Source organism: Lonchura striata, chromosome 18 (genome assembly GCF_050655825.1).
Source record: "Lonchura striata isolate lonStrDom1 chromosome 18, ASM5065582v1, whole genome shotgun sequence".
NCBI classification, from domain to species: Eukaryota; Metazoa; Chordata; class Aves; order Passeriformes; family Estrildidae; genus Lonchura; species Lonchura striata.
The window spans coordinates 5166412-5184117 of record NC_140720.1 but is presented as its reverse complement, the minus strand read 5'-3'; the positions used below and the strand labels follow the sequence as shown (position 1 = coordinate 5184117).

Here is a 17706-nt window from a genome sequence, read left to right as displayed (position 1 = left end):
AAGTCATTCAAAAGCATCACTCCTCCCTTCACCCTTGAGATGGTGCAGCGGATGGAAGCTGTGTCTTGTCACCCCACAGAGCTTTTTCCATAACTATTACTCTCACTAACCTCCTGCAAGAAATTTATGTCTGCAGTTAATAGGAACACACTACAGTTGTGGTTCCCTGATGTCCTCCATCTTAAAAGCAAGCTACTATTTCCAAAAGAAGATTTCCTCATTTATATGCAGTTCTATCCATCCCTAATGTAAATACAATAATACTTTAATTTTTACATAAAATCTTGACAGATACAAATAGCTAGTCCAACTGTAGTTCATTTTAAACAGAAGCAGCAAAGTTAACATGCAACAGAAACTGAACAGCTATTCTGTAGCACATTTATTGTCTTTTACATGTAAGTGTGAAATAAGTCGTTCTTACACTATTTTAAAACTCAAAGACTATGTGTTTCACTTCCTTCAAAAGAGTGTATAATGCAAGTCTCCAGATCAGGTACCTTTATTTTGCTAAGTTTCATTTGGATCTTCTTTGACACTAGATCAGACCAATACTTCTCTCCTAAAAAATCCCAAAATATTCTTCCAAGCAGAGCATTCACCCAGGCCTCCTGTTCTTCTTCTTCAGCTTCCACATTGGCATCTGTCAACTGAAAACATAAAGCAGATAATTCAGCTCGACAAATTCAATAAAATAAGGAAAGAAAAGGCCTGATTTATATGGGAAGTTCAGTGTTAAGAGCCTGGGTCAACTCAGAACACCAAATGCTCAGCACAGGGAGCAGCTTTACAAAAGCATTAGCTGGTCTGCCATGAGCCTCTCATCATCCTGACATGCAGCAGAGGGAATGAGACCACACAGATATAGATTGACCTCTGGCAATGAAACAAGAAAGTTGTATGTAATTTAACCTCTGGCGGAAAAAGCAGATAAACCCAGAGTGGGCAGACTTATAAACTGTGTTTGCAGTAAGAGATACTCTCTCTTGCCAGTCAGATCTGGAAGAACAGGTACTCTACTCTTCCTTTATCAAAAAATTAGAAAGCAAGGCCCAACACCACATCCTTAAATCCAGCTCAGAAACACCATAAATAGATGACAAACACAGTACAGGGAATCACACTTCTCCTTCCAGTATTTGCATACAGGATTCAGGAAACCATATTGTCCCCTCTGCTGCATTAAAGGTGTTGTTTACACTCCAAGAGAATTCTGTCTTGGTTTCCCTGAGAACCATCTTGAAACACCTGGAAATATTACACACTCAGATGCTGCTTCACTGACTACACACACAAAAGCCAAGGCAGCTGAAATAATTTTGGGTGTGTACACACACTACCACAAAAAACCCAGGAAGTTTCCATGAAGGAAACACAACATATTAAGTGCCTGCAATGACAGAAGAATTCACCACCCTACATTATTCCAGGCAGAACTCCTGAAGCTAGCAGAAAGGCAGCACTTTCTAAGACAGGCAGGTTGATGCTGCAGTTCTGAATATCATCTCTTGGCAGCTACTGCTTGCAAGGGCTGCAGCCTGGCTCTGCCAGGGTGAGGAGCCTCTGCTGTGACGCAGGTTCCCTGCCAGCACTGCTCATCTATTTATAGAATGACTTCTGACATGTGCCAGACTCAGCAGCAAATCCATCACAGCTTCAGGAGTGTCTGGGGGCTAGAATATGTTTTCCTGGGGAAACACAAGACGTGTTTATTCATACATTACACCATGGCCTCCTATTCCCTTTTCTGGGTGTTGTATGAAAATCTGGAAACAAAGATGCATGATATGAATTACTACTATTTTAAATAAAAAGTGGTCATGCTTAACATTAAAGATGTATTTATTAAGAGTGTTGTACTTAGTATTAAGATCCTGTTTACTGAGAGTGACTCAAATGCAGTCCTGGAGGTCAAAGGATTAGTAAGAGCTACATAAGCTGGTCACTTCCTTTGGAGCACAAATATTACCTTCTTCACAGCTGTAGGGCTGCTGTCTGCACTGAGGACTGGACTACCTGAAGGGCTTTTCTTTTCTTGTGGAATACACTTTGCCATATAAATATTGTAGTCCAGAAGCATTTTCTGCCTCACATTGCCAGACAGGTCCTTGTGCTTTGGCTGGGATGTGATTTCTTCTGCATTTCCCTTGCTGTTGTTCCGGCTGTGTGTGAGAACTCCAGACTGACTATCAGTTCTGCTGTGTGCTGGCAGCATCCCTAAATTCAAAGGAACAATACTTGTTCAACAGGGAACAAATCTGACAGCCAAATACCACACTATATAATGAAACTTTAAAGGAACATGGCTATTTCACAGATACTTCTCCTGAAAAAAGACCAGCATGGTACTGTCTTATTTTAAAGGCTAAAAGTAAATCCTACTGCTGTGTGTTTAGGTGGTCCTAAACCCAAATTAGCCAGTATTTGCTATGATTCAGCACTCAGCAGGGTGTGGGACTGGAGGAGTCAGCTGATCAATAGCATATTTAAATATGGACACTCACATATGTATAACACATGGCAGAATTCCCAACAGCCCTGCTGAAGAATGCCTAAAATAAAAGTCAGGTGATTGAAATGCACCTATGGCTAAAGTTGTTATTTTTTTACTAATCTAATTATAGGCTGTTACAATTAGAAGGACTACTGGAATTTTAATTAGCTATTAAGTTTACATTTGCATTTCAAGAAGTTATGTGCCAGAAACAATAATGTTAACTAATTTTTAAAAAGCTTCTCAGAGAATAAAGGCAGAAAAGCATGAGTCATTCAGGTTTAAAATCATATCAGAGGATAGGTTTAAATTAATATTCCAAACAACTGAGCACTACTAGAGACTAATGTTTATTGGTTCAGATATATATTTTTTATATATATGTATTTATATATATTAGTGCATATATATAATCTGTTTTATTTAAACAGAGAAATGTGTTTTCTTGTGACACTAACCCATGAGAAAGCTCTATCCTTTACAGGAGACTAGAGTGGAAGGAAGGATGGAGGAGGAAGAACAGGTCATGAGAGAATTGAGCCTAATACTGCATATGTAGACATCAGTTCCAACATACAGAAAAAGAAGAGACTGAACAATTCAATTACAAATATGACAGAAGTTATTACAGTGAAAAGCACTGTATTCAAATAAAATAGTCTGAAAATAGTAATAATATTTGAAAGCATAGAGCCAAGAGGGAAAAAGGTGTGGGTAAGATGGCAATGAAAGGCCAAGGTAAGAAGAGTATCTTTGGTATTACTATTTTTTGCTTGTAAAGATCACTGTAGCACCACCAAAACATAACTTTGGTTTGTTTCTTTTGACAGACTTCTACAAGAATACAAAATCTGAGTACCTGGCTTGCTCCCACACAAATTGGGTGGCTTCTTCACTTCAGACTTGAGCTTTGATGCGAGAAGGAACCTTCTGAACCACTCCTCCTTCTCCCTACCCGTCCTTCCAAAGAGGTAAAGCACTTGATCCTTTTGGCAAGTGTACTTCGCTCCATCCTGAGGTTTCTTGGATTCCTCATGGTTTGAGTCCACTTTTTCAGCAGGTTTCTCCTCTGCAGCCTCCTTCTCAGTCTGGGCCTTGGCCATGAAGTCATCCTGCTTGGCGAGTTCAATGCAAATAGGGTATTTCTTATTCCAAATGCGTTTCCGTGCCAGGCTCTTAGGAACCAGGGAAATCTGAAGGATAGATGAAAGGGTTAAATGAATTTATTTTTCAGTTGTATCCTCTATGTTTCTCAAGTAAGAACACAGGAATGCAAGAGATAAAGATCCTACACTGGATCTGCCAGTTTAACTGACTCAAAATTGCTGGTGGATGTCCAACCCACTGCTATCACTAAATCTTTGGAATTAAAACAAAGGCCATTTAAGCAGATTATACCGTGTGGATTAGAAACTCCGTTTTCATTTAGATTATCTTATTCTCATGAATTTGCAGGAAAAAAATAGAAAACTCGGGAACTTTATTTCTGGGACCATGGGAAGATAAATAGATAACAAGATAAAATAATCAGAGTCCAAACTGAGTTTTGAACACATATTTTTCATGCCCACCTTATGCAATTGAGCATTTGAAGTTGGTGACAGCCACATCAAATGCCTAAGAGTCAAGCCATAAGATTGATTTGCAGATAATTATATTCTAAACTCAGTATAATTATATCAAATTAAGACAAGGCAAGTGATTGGAGGAGTAGTTTAAAAAAAAGAGTTAAAAATTCTTATATGAGGGCCTAAACTCAGCAGGATACTCCAAAAACTGTGGGCAAATACCTTGAAGAATGGGCATCCTTTGTTTATTACAGTCAGGGCACTTGGCCTTTCTGTAATCAACTGGGGGCTGGGTGGGGGGAAGTACTGGAAGTTTTTCTAAGATATCACAGGGAACCACCATCAATCAAGTGCTCCCACATGACAGCTTTGCTTGTCTTCATGATGGGAAAACAAATCTGCAAAAGGCAGGAATCTAATTTTTTTTTAATCTTTTTCACTGTCTTCCTTTAATGGAAAGCAGAGCTGACAGCAGACTCCTTTCCCATACAGACTCAGAGAAAAGGAGGGAGGTTTTCCTCACTGTTGCCTTGGTCCCTCTCTCCCTCTCACTTCCAGTCAACTGAAGTGTGCTTGCCTCCTACATCTGTACCGCCAAGGCCCTCGACTGATGCAGCACATTAAAAAAATCCATTCCTTTAATAATTAGGTATTGATGTATTATTTAAAACAATGCCAATGAAATCAACTTCATGTGGCAACACTTGACATATTTGAGGGAGGCAAACAACACGTAGGAAAATTGTCCTAGTATCATTGTTGATGCACTTGTCTAACTGCAAAACCCCCCATCTCCTTCCCTGGACTGGGGGTACCTAGAGCAGGTCACACTACAGACACCTCTCACTCTCCTCTTTCACACTCACATATGATGTACATTCCCTCTTTGAGTGAAATGCAAAGGTTGTCTCAGCTGCCTTGGAGTAGAGACAACCACCAAAGATGAGGCATTTTGGTGTAACCTTCAGAACGGTCATCTCGTGCATTGGGAACAAGTCTCAGAGCTCCCATGAGTTAACTCTGCTCTCAACTGCCAGAGGAAAATTATGCCTTTCCCTTACTGTGTCAATCTGTACTTTCTTCCAAATCCTGCTCAATCTTCCTCCCCAGCACGATCTTTTGCAAGTTAGTCATGACAACAGTTTTATTTAAATAATGACAGAATGTGAGAATAGAGGAGTGAAAAAAAATTCAGAGTTAAAAAGAATTTGCAAAGTATTCTTTGTTAAAATCAGATATAAGTAAGACACTCACCTTGCTGTCTGTTAGTTCATAAATTTTTTGACTGACATATGTGACTTCAGGCTTTGGCTCATTGTACACAGCTCTTCTAGAAATATTTTTATTGGGTTTTGAAAGTCGTAGGGTGCTGCCTTCGAGTCGCACATAGACAGAGTGAGTCAACGTAGCATGGTACGTTTCTGGATCATAATTATAAATTTCATTCATCCATCCCTAGAGAAGAAGACACTGTTAACAGGCTTTTAAGCTGCCGGAAAACCAAGTACAGCATTCACCTAAAAACTTTAAATTATATCCAAGCTTTTGGCAAAGTTATTTCACTTAGTGCACAAACAGAACGAGGCAATAAATGCCCTAAACAAGGCAGCACCAAACCAACAGAGCAGGAGATGAGGATGAGCTCTCAAGCCCACAGTGTGTTTTTTTTCTGACTCAGTCACTTTGTATGTGTAGCACAGGGTGCTGTCACCTCCTCCCCAGGAGCCAGGGTGGGAGCTGCAGCCACAAGATGCCAGGAAGAGCCACAGGGCAGGAGGGCTGAGCAGCACAGCAGCCCCTCTGCTCCCAGCAAGCTCGGACACTTGAATCACCCAGAGCCCAGGCAGAGCAAACAGCCTGTCTGCTCACACACAGCACTGACATTGTAATCACCACAATTAAGGACTCAGTGGAAGAGCACAATGGAGTTTGCTCTCGTGTACCATCACTGTTTGAGATCATTTAACGTGTTGTGTAACTGCCCAGCTACAACACAGGAGTCATACACGTGGATTAAATTAATTTCATTTCTGTGCTGTAAAACAAACACAAAACAAACCAGCCAGTCCTGCTGTAACAAGCCTCTAAGTGCTGATCTGACCATGGGGGTGATGTTGCTTCGCTTCTCCAACATCTGATTACAGAAATAGAGAAGATAAATGGGGTAGAAGGCATGCAGAATACTCATTCAAGGAGAAGTTTTCCTTCTCTTAACCCACCATGCAACATTCTTTGATCATTGTTTTTATCAGCACATCAGAACCTTAAATTCAGCATACTCAGTATTCATCAATGTCAACAGAAAGTGAAGGGAAGCAGAAAGTCAAATGGCAACTTTACAAATACCTCTGTGATTACAGTGGGGGGAAGTGGGGAGAGCTGAATGAGCACACCAGTATTTCTCAAAACAAAAAGTTGTAACTACCTTATGCAAAACATCCCAGAAATTACTGCAAGGCTTCAACTTATTAAAGAAGTTTCCATGCACACAGAGAAATGCAAGATTTACTTTTATTTTAAGTTTCTTCAGTTTCAGTGCCACATAATTTCCCACAGTAGACGGCATACACTTTCTTAGGTGCCATAGTAACAGTGGTATCTGTTTTGCTTACTCCAACATCTAGCTCCATTTCCACTACAAACCCTGAAAAATTAGCATTTCTTTTATGTTCAGGAAAGATTAAGTCATTCATCTTTGCTCAGCTCCAAAGCAGACTATGTCTTTTATTAATAGAAATGCCTATACCAGGACATACTCTTTGAAGAAGCTTTATGGTTGTTTTTTTTCTTACAGTGGATTATACACAACTTCCATATAGGAAATACAATGCAGAAGGAAGAGTTTTTATATCAAACTGCACAGCAGGGATGATGTAGGTTTGAGGCACATCCCATATCCTTCCTAGAAATTATTTAGCCAAGACATCTTTGAGCAGACAGCAATTAATTTTCAGCCAGGAACTCCAGCTGGACTTACTGAAGCACAAGAACATCACACGAGTAGCCCAAAGCCATCGTGTGCGGGAACTGGAATATCCATATGGCCCACAGATCTCTGGAGCAACTCCCACCTGCCCCCATCAGATCTCCAAGCTATTTCTAGCTCAGACAAAGTCTGGAGCCTGCAGCCAGATGGGAATTTGCTGCCTCAGAAGTTTCTTGCCTTCTCCTGGAAGGCCATTCAGCCAACACCACACCAGCTGGCACAGAGAGAAGGGCTGCTTGGAGAGGGGGTCATTATAGGAAGCTTAGTCACATGAGCCCTTTCTCTAAGTCCAATAAGCTTTCTATTTTCAGTAGAAAGGCTGGAAACTTATGGGTACATGTGGTACCCAGGAAGGTCAGACTGCACCTGACATTCCTTTTATGGCCTGCTTGAGATGGAACTGTGATGAAAACAAGGAGTGATTTACCCATCAAAATCTTGACTTCCCTGTGCCAAAGTAAGTAAAAAATCCCTCCTGCTTTGCTGATCCCTACCATGTGCCTAGGCTTTCCAGTTCAAACAAATTTATTAGCTGTACAGTCTGCCAAACATACAATTCTCACACCCTGTAGTGCCTTCCACTGCTCACCCATAACCCAGCAGAAGTACAAATACAACACAACCACCAGGTTATTAGCAACTGGAGAACCAAGTTCAGGTTTAAGTGTTTGGGGTTTTATTTTCAGACAACAGACAGGATGAAAGAGACAGCACATCACTGCAAACCCTCCTTGAACATAAAATTTTAGTTTTCTAACTTCTAAGGATGAAGTTTCACCTTTGCATTCAATTTTCATGTTATTTTGTTACCGACATACACTGCATGGCTGACAGTAAAATGTTAATGCTTCACTAATGGTGATTCTTCGCTCTATTAATGAATCTGAAAATCTGTGGCAGCTGCAGGAATTTTACCCAACAGCGTTAAAGGAGGTAACAACACCATCTGCCTTCTCACTTCAGTGATCTTAGTTTGTAAATTGTTTCACCTACCTTAAAAAACACAGAGAAGTTTATCCAAGAAGCCCCTAAAGTAATTCCAGAGTTCCCGCACTTTAAGAACGATTTCAGCAGAAATACCTCCACCTCTCTTTTTGCAAAACCAAATTGGAACAAAAGATTCACAGCCCACGGAAACCGTTTTGCAATGCACCCAAACAGAGAAATTGTGTTACCATAACGTGCTTGCAACAGATAAATTCTCACAAACTACTGAAGCAACAATGGATTTCCTTGTGTAGGAGAGGAGTGACTGTAGGATAGGTCTTCTCTGTTCTAGCAAAGTTGTTAAAATAAGAAATTTAGTAATTCTGGGAGGACAATGACCATAGTCATATGCCACTGTGCAGCTGCTGGCCATTTACACTGATCCTGTGATCTCCATTTCTAAAGGTCAGCAGTTGCTCCACACTCCCAGCTGGAAGCAGGAGAACGTGCCTGGCCACCAGGCTGGGAAGCACCCTGACCATGGAGCTGCTCTGCAGGCTGGGCAGCACCACGGCATTCCCAGCTCAGCCCACAGCTCCAATCCACAGCCACTGCCACTGCTCCAGCCCTGGGAACACTCTGCTCCGTGGGACGCAGCCACCTACAGAAACAGTTTCAAAATTAAACAGTTTTCAGTTTAATTTTCCTCTTTCCTGACTCTGGGCTCCAAAGATGTATTTGAACTGCAGCTCAACAGAATAATTCATGTAAGAACTGCATAGTCAGGCCTTGTAGGCACCAACTTTTTAGTGTTACTTATTTAAGGTTTCAGGTGTGTTACAACATAACCTGAGAGGGGAGGATAGGGAGAACTGCAAAGGATCCTTATAAATGACCCAAAGGGCTGGGGGCACAAAACCAGGTCTGTGAGTAAAAATAAATTAAAATCATTACTTATGATGATCTCAAATACATAAATAAAATCACCAGCAAATGCCACTTTCACAATACAAGCCCAAATCTGGATCAAAACTGTCCCTAAAGTTTCTTAGTGGTATCAACTGGCTAATAGCCATTATTATTAAGTGATATAATCAAATGCTTTAGCACCAAAATTTTTTCAAGACTATTGATCACTCAAATCACACGATTGTATTACTATCCCTCTTATTACCACTATTTCATAATACTTCAATAGTATTTTGCTTCATAAATGAGGGAAAAATATAATGCATTTTTTAAGCTTCTCTCACAGGGAATCCAAAGACACAAAAAAGGTCTGAGGAAGCAAGCATCACCTTAACTAAAAAAAACATTTGTCTCTCAGAGGCCACTATCAAACATGAAATCCCGTGGATGGTACTCAGGAATAGCACACTGATAAAAAGCCTCCTCTTTCTGTACAGCTGTGGCTCAAACCTCCACTTCTCCATCAGGCACTACCACTGTGTTCTCCTAGTTCTTTCTAGTGGAAAGGGTAAATTTATCATTTTCATTTCTGCTGTTACTTAAAACCTTTCCTATTAGCCAGCACAACACAAGAGAATGCACAGCTGAAAGAAAGGCCAAGAAGGAAGTTAGAAAAGACTAATGGATTAAAGAAGGAAAAATGTGGGCAGGGAAAAAAAAAAAGATCAGAGGGAAGCTAGAGAACTGAAAGCTAAGGGAATAGGCAGATACAAAAACATGCAGTGAAGATGCAGAGATTCTGTACATTTTCTGGTTGGAGGGATGTTTTCCCCCAGTACCAAGGACATTTGAGTGAAGTAAGTACAGACACCTATAGAAACCACACACTTAGCAGCACAATATTTACTTTTTCCCGCTGCCAAGAACAGTTTTGTGGGAGACAATAACCTGTTCAAGTATTTCAGCAATTGCTGAGGGGAATTTTGCACTAGTTTTCGAAACCTAGGAAATGTAAACTTCTCAAACAACATTTACATGGGGGGAGAATGCACACATATTTGTACAAAAATAACTTGACAGCAGTTTGGCAGAATCCCAACCCCGTGAGCCCTATATGAAGGGATCTCACTCAGAGCATTTATCATAATTGCACAACAGCAGTCCAGCCCAGAATACCAGACCAACAAGTTCTTTATGCAACACCATCAAGTTTGATTTTCTTATATTCCCCTGAGATTTGTTACAGATTAAGTCTTTAGCTGTTTTTTCAGAGGAGCTAAGCTGTCCAGTACTCATTCTGACAGATGCAAACAGAAAATAGTTTTATGAAGTGGGAAAAATAACTTGAAATCTGCTAAATCATATTACATCATACTCCACTACAATATGGGCATCAAGCTGGTAGGCAAACTCCTGAAGCATCTACATATTAAAGACAATTACTTTGTGTGTTATGAGCACAAGAAATACTCGTCAGGTCATAAAAACCATTAATCTACATTTATGCAGACTTCTCTGCACTGTTCATTTCTTGCCTACAGCCATTTTCATCAGATGTAACTCCTCAATAAAGGCATAAAAATATAGTTTAAATGTTCCTGAGTAAGAGCTGACATCTCAGAGACAGCCTAACACCAGCCAATAATGAACATCAGGATCTTTACCAGCTGTCAAGTATCGAGGAAGGGTCTGGGCTCCAAATAACAAGGACTGAACAAGGATTTGTAACAATTTGTATGTGGGAGTAGGAGGCAATTCAATTGGGCAGACAGGAGGGCTCAGTCTGAATTCACTACAGCAAATAACCACAACTCATATCATTCCCAAAAAAAGGAACACCAAGGTAGAATAAGGGCTAGACATGCAATTGTCACAGTTATGCAACAAAAGTAGAGTTTTATATTGTTTTTCTAACTTTTCAGTTACCTAAAGACACATGAAATTAGCCATCAATACATGATAGATTCTAGAGTACATACCCATCTGAATTTAAATTAATGAAACTTTTGTGCTGTTCCAATTGGGGATGCACCTTCAAAAAGCTCAATTTAATATTTACACAAATACAAAAAATGCCTCCACAAATACTCTGATAAGTGTATGATAACAAGTGAAGGTTACACCACCAGCACTCAGAAATGCTTCTGCTGCACATCACAAACCAGTAAATGTTTTATTGCTCAGAATTCTGCAATTGGGAAAATATTATTGTAATTAATCAGATTGAGATTAGGAGGGCAGGACAGGGACCAGAAGCACTAAAGGAACACAGGGGTTGGATGGATCACAGCTGGACAGGCTGCAAAGTGACACATGAAGTGACAGCAAACTTGCAATATCTCAACAACAAGTGGAGTACAGAGAACAGGAAAGACAAACTTTCATTCAAAACCCAGCTCTCAGACACATTTTGCTGAACTGTAATTCCTCCTCCCATTTCAATTAGCTCAGGTTTGAGGGTGACCCATATGCTCTCCAGCTCTCTATGCTCTACTTGAACACAATGCTTTTGTCTCTACTTATGAACAGAGCAGACAAACAAATTACTACCTAGACAGCAAAATATCCCAGAAACAAAATACATCTCCCAAGACACAGCTTCGAGCACAAATGTTATTTTTCACACTAAACTTTGACACTACTTGCTCTCAGTAGTTCAGTTGGATCGTTTCAAATCTATAAGCAAAGCTATTTGTCCTTTTACTTTTGAAGAAATTCCATTTTGCACTAATCCCTAAAGACATTGAAGTCTTCTATATTCTTGGATACTAAACCATTTGTACCCCTTCCAAAGTTGAACCTAAAAAACTATTTACAAATGGGGACATTTCAGCTCATTTACACGCTCAGAATAGTTTACTCCTACCCAAAACAATGCATACAGACACACACACACAAAATACCAGGACCTCACCTTCAGTATTTCAGGTTCCTTGATGTCTAGAGCTCCTGTATTCCATCGCTTTTTCATGCTTTTATGCAATTTGAGATATTCATGAGTACGTGGAATAAGAAGCCAAATCATACAGACAGCCACCATAAATCCAAGGGCCATTCCAAATAAAAGTCCACTTAAATAGCCAGGGAGAGGGATAATAAGGTAAGCATAGACTAATAGTATTAATAAATATAAAGTTTTCACTGGTATTTCAGACTGTTTCACATCCAGATTATTTTCATCTTCACTACTGAGCATAGTAACCGTTTCTTCAGTCATCTCAGGCTCAACCACAGTTTCAGCAGGTTTATCACTTTTGCTTTCCTCTTCTAGTAAGAAAAAGTCTTCAGAATACAGTTCACAGAACTCCTCATCCTCCCTGCTCACTAGCGCAGACAACAAATATTTTTCAAGTACAACTGAAGGTTTTGACCCCACATCCTTTGTGCTTGCAGACTGAGAGCTTTTGGTCTCCATCTCTTTTGCATGTTCTTCTGCCCCTCTTGATTGATCGCTCTTAGTCAGGTTAAAGTCACTCCCAGAGAAATCCCCTTCCGAATCACACTCCTCTTCCTTAATGCTGTAGTTGTTATTGCTTTCCAAATGGCCATTCAAACTGCAAAGGTTTGAGAGTTCTGAAGCACTTGAAGATAAGGCTTTGGGCCTGTGGCTACTACCTTCATCACCCATTATTTTACTGAGCAGCTGAAGAGGCTCATAGATTACCTCAGAAAGGCGTCTTTTTGTATCTTCAATTTTAGCCTCCATTTCAGGTACTTTAAAAAAGGAACGAGTGTCAGAGGGGGATGTTAATGGAGAGGAGGGGGCAGTTTTAGAATCACCACCTGTAGCTCGAGGTTGAGTGAACTGTTTGAACAGATGCAAGTTCAGTTTCGAGTCAGGTGGTCTGTAAGACACAGCATCAGGCTCCTGTTTAGAAGTGTCTGTAGACAGAGATTTCACAAAGGTTTTCATTAAGTGTCTATGTCGCATCGGTGGGGTGGGTTCTTTTGGTTCCACTTCTGTTGAAAAGGACTTGACTAACCCCTTAAAAGGCTTTGAACTAGAAACTGTGGATGATCCGCTAGAGCAGGCAACTGATCTGGAAGGGGATGAGGATGGGGAAGACAGACTGGATTTCTGTTCCACAGGTGATGCTGCTGCACCTGATGCAACAAATGTGTGACATGAGTGTGACGATGGAGACAGGACTGGTGGCACTGCACTGAGTATTTGGGATGGGGAAGGAGAGTCCAACAGCTTTACAGTTTCTGCAGTTGGCAGAACTGCAGGCGATGAGGACAGCGGTGATGCAGAGTTGGCCATGTTAAGCGAGGTAGCTGGACCAAAAAGGTCATGGCCGGTATGCTCAAAGCAGAGGTCTTCCTTGGCTTCAAGTGCTGTTACAATGCTTTGGTCATCTAGTTCCTCGTCAAGAAACTCTTTAAATTCCTCTTCCTCCTCTTCTTCCTCCTTCCCAAATGCAGAGAAATGAATTGTGATGGTTTCTCGGGAGACAGATCGTTGGACGTGCACTTTTGGTGTTGACTGCTTTGAGGACATTTCACCAGTTTTGTCTGCATGGCTACTGTTCTGACTTGTCATTGCAGGTTCCAGAGATGTGGCAGAGTCTGGGAAGAAAATAACACCACGTTAAATGCATTTTCCCTCACTTCAAATACCCTTATTTTCAAGCATTAAGTCAAACATAATTTTACATAGAAAAAAATCCCAAACCAACTCACACCAACAAAAAAACAAGAAGCAGGAGATGCCTATGCTGAAAACTACAAATCCAGGTTACTGTGTGCTACTTAACATATTTCCACATACCACAAAATGGCAATATTAAAACACACCAGGCTGTTAAAATTATCTTCAAGTGCCCTGAAATTACAGTTCATCTCTGAAGCACAACTTTTTTATTTTCTCTGCCAGATGTACCTCTGAGTTCCAGAGCCCCATCCCACCCCAACACACTGAAATTCTTCACTCCTAATTCTCAGTCCCTTCTACATGAAACACTCAAATGTTTTATACCTTACAAATAACGAAAATTTGAAACTCAAAGCAAGGTCAGAAATATGTAAAGGTCACAGTATGGGGAGCATGTTATTTAAGCATTTTATTGACCCATGAAAGTGAATTTAGCATATATTTACATGGAAAGGAAATAGCATGCATTTAAACCAAGGCACTGGTTTACTGGACCATACACAGAGATGGAGCAGGAATTACAGGATTAGCTCTGCCTCTCCAGCTGGGAGGCAGCACTTTATCTCCACTGCCAAGACAGCGAGTTTACCACTTCAGTAACTGAATTATTTTTCAGAAGCTGTTAAAATGCTGTAATCAAACTGTCAAGCTGAATTAATGCAAGGCTTTTGCTGATGTTTAAAGAGCAGTTCAGAAGAATGATTATGTGGTGGTGAAGAAATTGCACTTCACAAACAGTTGTGATATCAGATTGTATTATCCAGTAAGCCAGTGCCACCTGCTCGGCATCATTATCCTACTGAATGTTGTAGCCCTTTCTATTTCATAGCAGAGATGCTCATGTAAACTTTTTTTAACGTGTCACTAAACTAAGCTGGGTTAAACATTTTAAAACAGCAGAGCTTTGCTACACAGCTTACTCAGAACAAGTATCTGTCCACAACTTCCTACGCACTATAGTTGTCCATTTTATGGCTCCTAAATTGCTGATGAATCCTTGCTTCTTCCAGCATTTGTGAACTTCCCAAGCAGGCTGTACAGAAGGGGCTGGATGTTAACCTGCTTCATGCAAAGCTTTCAGAAATTTCATTTTCAGGGTTTGGGTGTTTGTTTATTAAGTCTCATCTCTGCTGCATGTGACAGGGAGCACGTTTGGGTTCAAAGGACCAAAAGTAATATTCAGACCCTGGTAAAGCTTTCAACTGATACCTCACCCTTGCTTTGATGACTGCTTAGGACACAAAAATTCTTCCTAAAGATCACTTCTGACTTCAGCTTTTCCCATGGAACAGTTTCCTTTTGTCCTCCCCAAAATCTATTTGACCCATCCAAGTAGCTGCATTAAAAGAGAACTCCTTCCAGTGATGGAGTTGTGCCTCCACCTGAGGGGCTCAGTAAGTTGCTACCTGTCTTACTACATCTTCCCCAAATAGTAAGAATTCTGAGTTACCTGAAGTTTAACTGTATACTTATCAGTCACCAGTATGAATAGCTTGGTAAGTGCCAAGGTTGGTAAGAAATCCATGCTTCTGTCTACTGTCCACCACAGACATGGTTCCATTTCACATATTTCAGACTCCAAAATATCAGATTTTTTTTGGACAAACACAAATTTATTTTGGAGAGGGGAAAAAATAGTACTGGACAAAATATGTACCCAACCTCACTTCCATCAGCTATCATACGTTTAATACTTCGGTCTAGTTGTGAAACTGCAAAACTAAAACACCAAAATTTCAAAGTACAAAAACCCTACACATTTTCCAGGTCACATTATACACTAAGGAAGGAAAAAACAAACTAACATCAAAACCCCACAAGTATAATGACAAAATCCCCTTGCACACAATGCTGTTGGCATCAGTTTGACCCTTTCTCTTCTGCTGTTCAACCATAACCATTTATCAATAATGTAGGAAAGCAGAAGAAAAAGATTAGCAATTCCTCTCCCCGCAACAGCATTTTCACGTGGCATTTTGTGTCAGCTAGAACTTCATGGGTTTGGATAGCTCTTTAGCACACTGTGTTTACACTGAACATTAATTAGCTGGTGTTTAAACACCAGTTGCCATGCTGTGCTAATGCAGTGCTAATGACCTGAAACAGATGAACTTCACTTGCACACACCAAATGTACTGAAAAGAGACTTTACTGCTTACTGAACAAGCAAGATTTTCTTAACATCATGATTAACATAACAGAGAAAGGAGGAAAATTCTTGATTAACCAGTGTTTGCCTACCTCAAGCACGTTACTGTACCACAAATTATGTCATATAAAATAACATGTTTCCAATCCATTCCTGAACACAATCTCTGTTTTATTGTGGAGGATTTGGGCTCTTGTTTTGTTTTTTCTTCCCAAAGCAGATGCTGAGGAGTTTTTGCTTGACAGCTCTTTCAGTAGGTGTTAGGTTTTGATAAAGCTATTTCATCAGGCTCTTGAACCATACATTTTTACCCCTTAAATAATTTTAACAGATTTACCTCTTACTCATTTCTGGCTACACTGTCCTCACTCATTTCTCTTCCCTACTCCTCAGCTCCTCTCCCAGCTGACTGGAGACCTGATGTTCCAGCCTCTGAAGTGGCACAATTCCAAACTGATTGTTTGCAGATTATATAGTACTTGCAGAAACACAGGTTTTCACTGTTTTTTTTTTGTTTTTTTTTTTTGTTTAAGCCCACACTATTCTCCATTCTCTGGCTGCCTCTTCAAGGTTTTTCTGCTGATTCTGAAGATGCAAGGTATCAGTTTTACTCATGTGGCAGGCAGATTTGAGTAATAGTCTTACATCCTCAGGCTTCAAATAATTCAGAACCTGAACTTTTACCCGGAAGGGAAGAAGGCTGCTCAGAAAATAATTCCTTTCCCCCAAAGGTTTGAACTTTGAATGCTGTTACAGGGTGGAATGAGATAGCTGCCAACCAACTGCTGCCATTTCCACTTCTGACCTCAAGGCACTGCATCCCCATCACCCACAGAAGAGCAGTTCATAATCCTCACCCACAGGCATTGCTTTTAAAGCTCCAACAACAGGAAACACGGAGCCAGGCAAACAGGGAGTGCAGCTGCCTGGGACAGACAGCATTCCTCACCCAGCCCTCTCCTACGAGCAGGGAGGCAGCAGTGCTGGAGCTGAGGATGTTTTTGCCTGGGTGACATCTCCACCACGCTGTGATGCACCTGGTGACAAACAGGGATACCCAGGGAGAGGCCAGGTGTGCGTTAGGCCATGACACCTCTTGTAAGTGTCACTGCAGTGTTTTCTTCCCAGGAATGACTAATTGGGAGTTCACAGGAAGAGCCAAGCACCCAGCAATGTGTCCTTCTGCCCAGCAGCATAAACACCCTTCTGTTCCCTTCTCCTGCAATGGACAAACACACCCCACCCTCGTTCAGCTGCACCCCAGAGAGCACCTGCTCACAGCCCTGAGAAAACACACAGTCCATCCAAGAGCCTTAGGCAATTATTCCACCAAAGCAATTCTTTTCATATTAACAACATAGAAAGCGATTCAAACAACAAAGCAGCAAATTAGGAACTAACTTAAAAGGTCAAAGTTGTATATATCACACTTAGTCATAATCATTTAGCTGGAGAAACAGGCCAGATTGGGTAACTACATTCACATGCTTTGAAGCAGCCAACTACTCCAATCACATTGCTATTACTTATTACAACATCTTCATGAGGGGGAAAGGGTACACAGTACACTGTATTAGCAAAATGCTTTCAGAAAAATGTGCAGCAAGGTTCAACACTTGTATTTTTGTTGCTATTAAACACAGACCAAAAAATGTGTTTTGACAAAACAGAAATTCCTTTCCTCCTAAGTAAAGGAAAAGCCTCACAGGTTATTAAACAGCACTGCAATACTTTTCCCTGTATCTGTACACTGCACCAGAAGAACAAGTCCTAAATGCTGTTCAGGAAACAACTAATCTCATTACTGATAATGCTGCAATTCAACTTCATGCAGATTGCCACAGCTGTTCACAGGGGAAAGATGTTTCTCACTGGTTATGCCTCCACTTTCCCCAGTAGCCCTTCTGGGCCATCACTCATCCAACAGGAGCTCCTGCTTTGGCACGCTGGGAAAAACACCCAGTTTTCTTTAGGATTCATGGAGCCTTTTTTATAATTTTGGGTTACATGATAGCAATT

The 17706-nt window shown here is 40.7% G+C and overlaps 1 protein-coding gene across 4 annotated transcripts in view; it reads right to left on the bottom strand.

The window, feature by feature from the left end:
* Positions 1-17706, bottom strand: part of TEX2 (testis expressed 2) — a 45670-nt gene that overhangs the window by 13658 nt on the left and 14306 nt on the right. For all 4 annotated transcript variants that reach the window (XM_021537492.3, XM_077787383.2, XM_085556696.1 and 1 more), the window contains exons 2-6: positions 11799-13453; positions 5317-5517; positions 3354-3687; positions 1970-2217; positions 501-650 (exon numbers count right to left, since the gene is read on the bottom strand). In XM_021537492.3, the coding sequence (XP_021393167.2) occupies positions 501-650; positions 1970-2217; positions 3354-3687; positions 5317-5517; positions 11799-13427 (2562 nt within the window). In that variant the 5' untranslated portion in view covers positions 13428-13453. The remainder of the gene's footprint in view (positions 1-500; positions 651-1969; positions 2218-3353; positions 3688-5316; positions 5518-11798; positions 13454-17706) is intronic.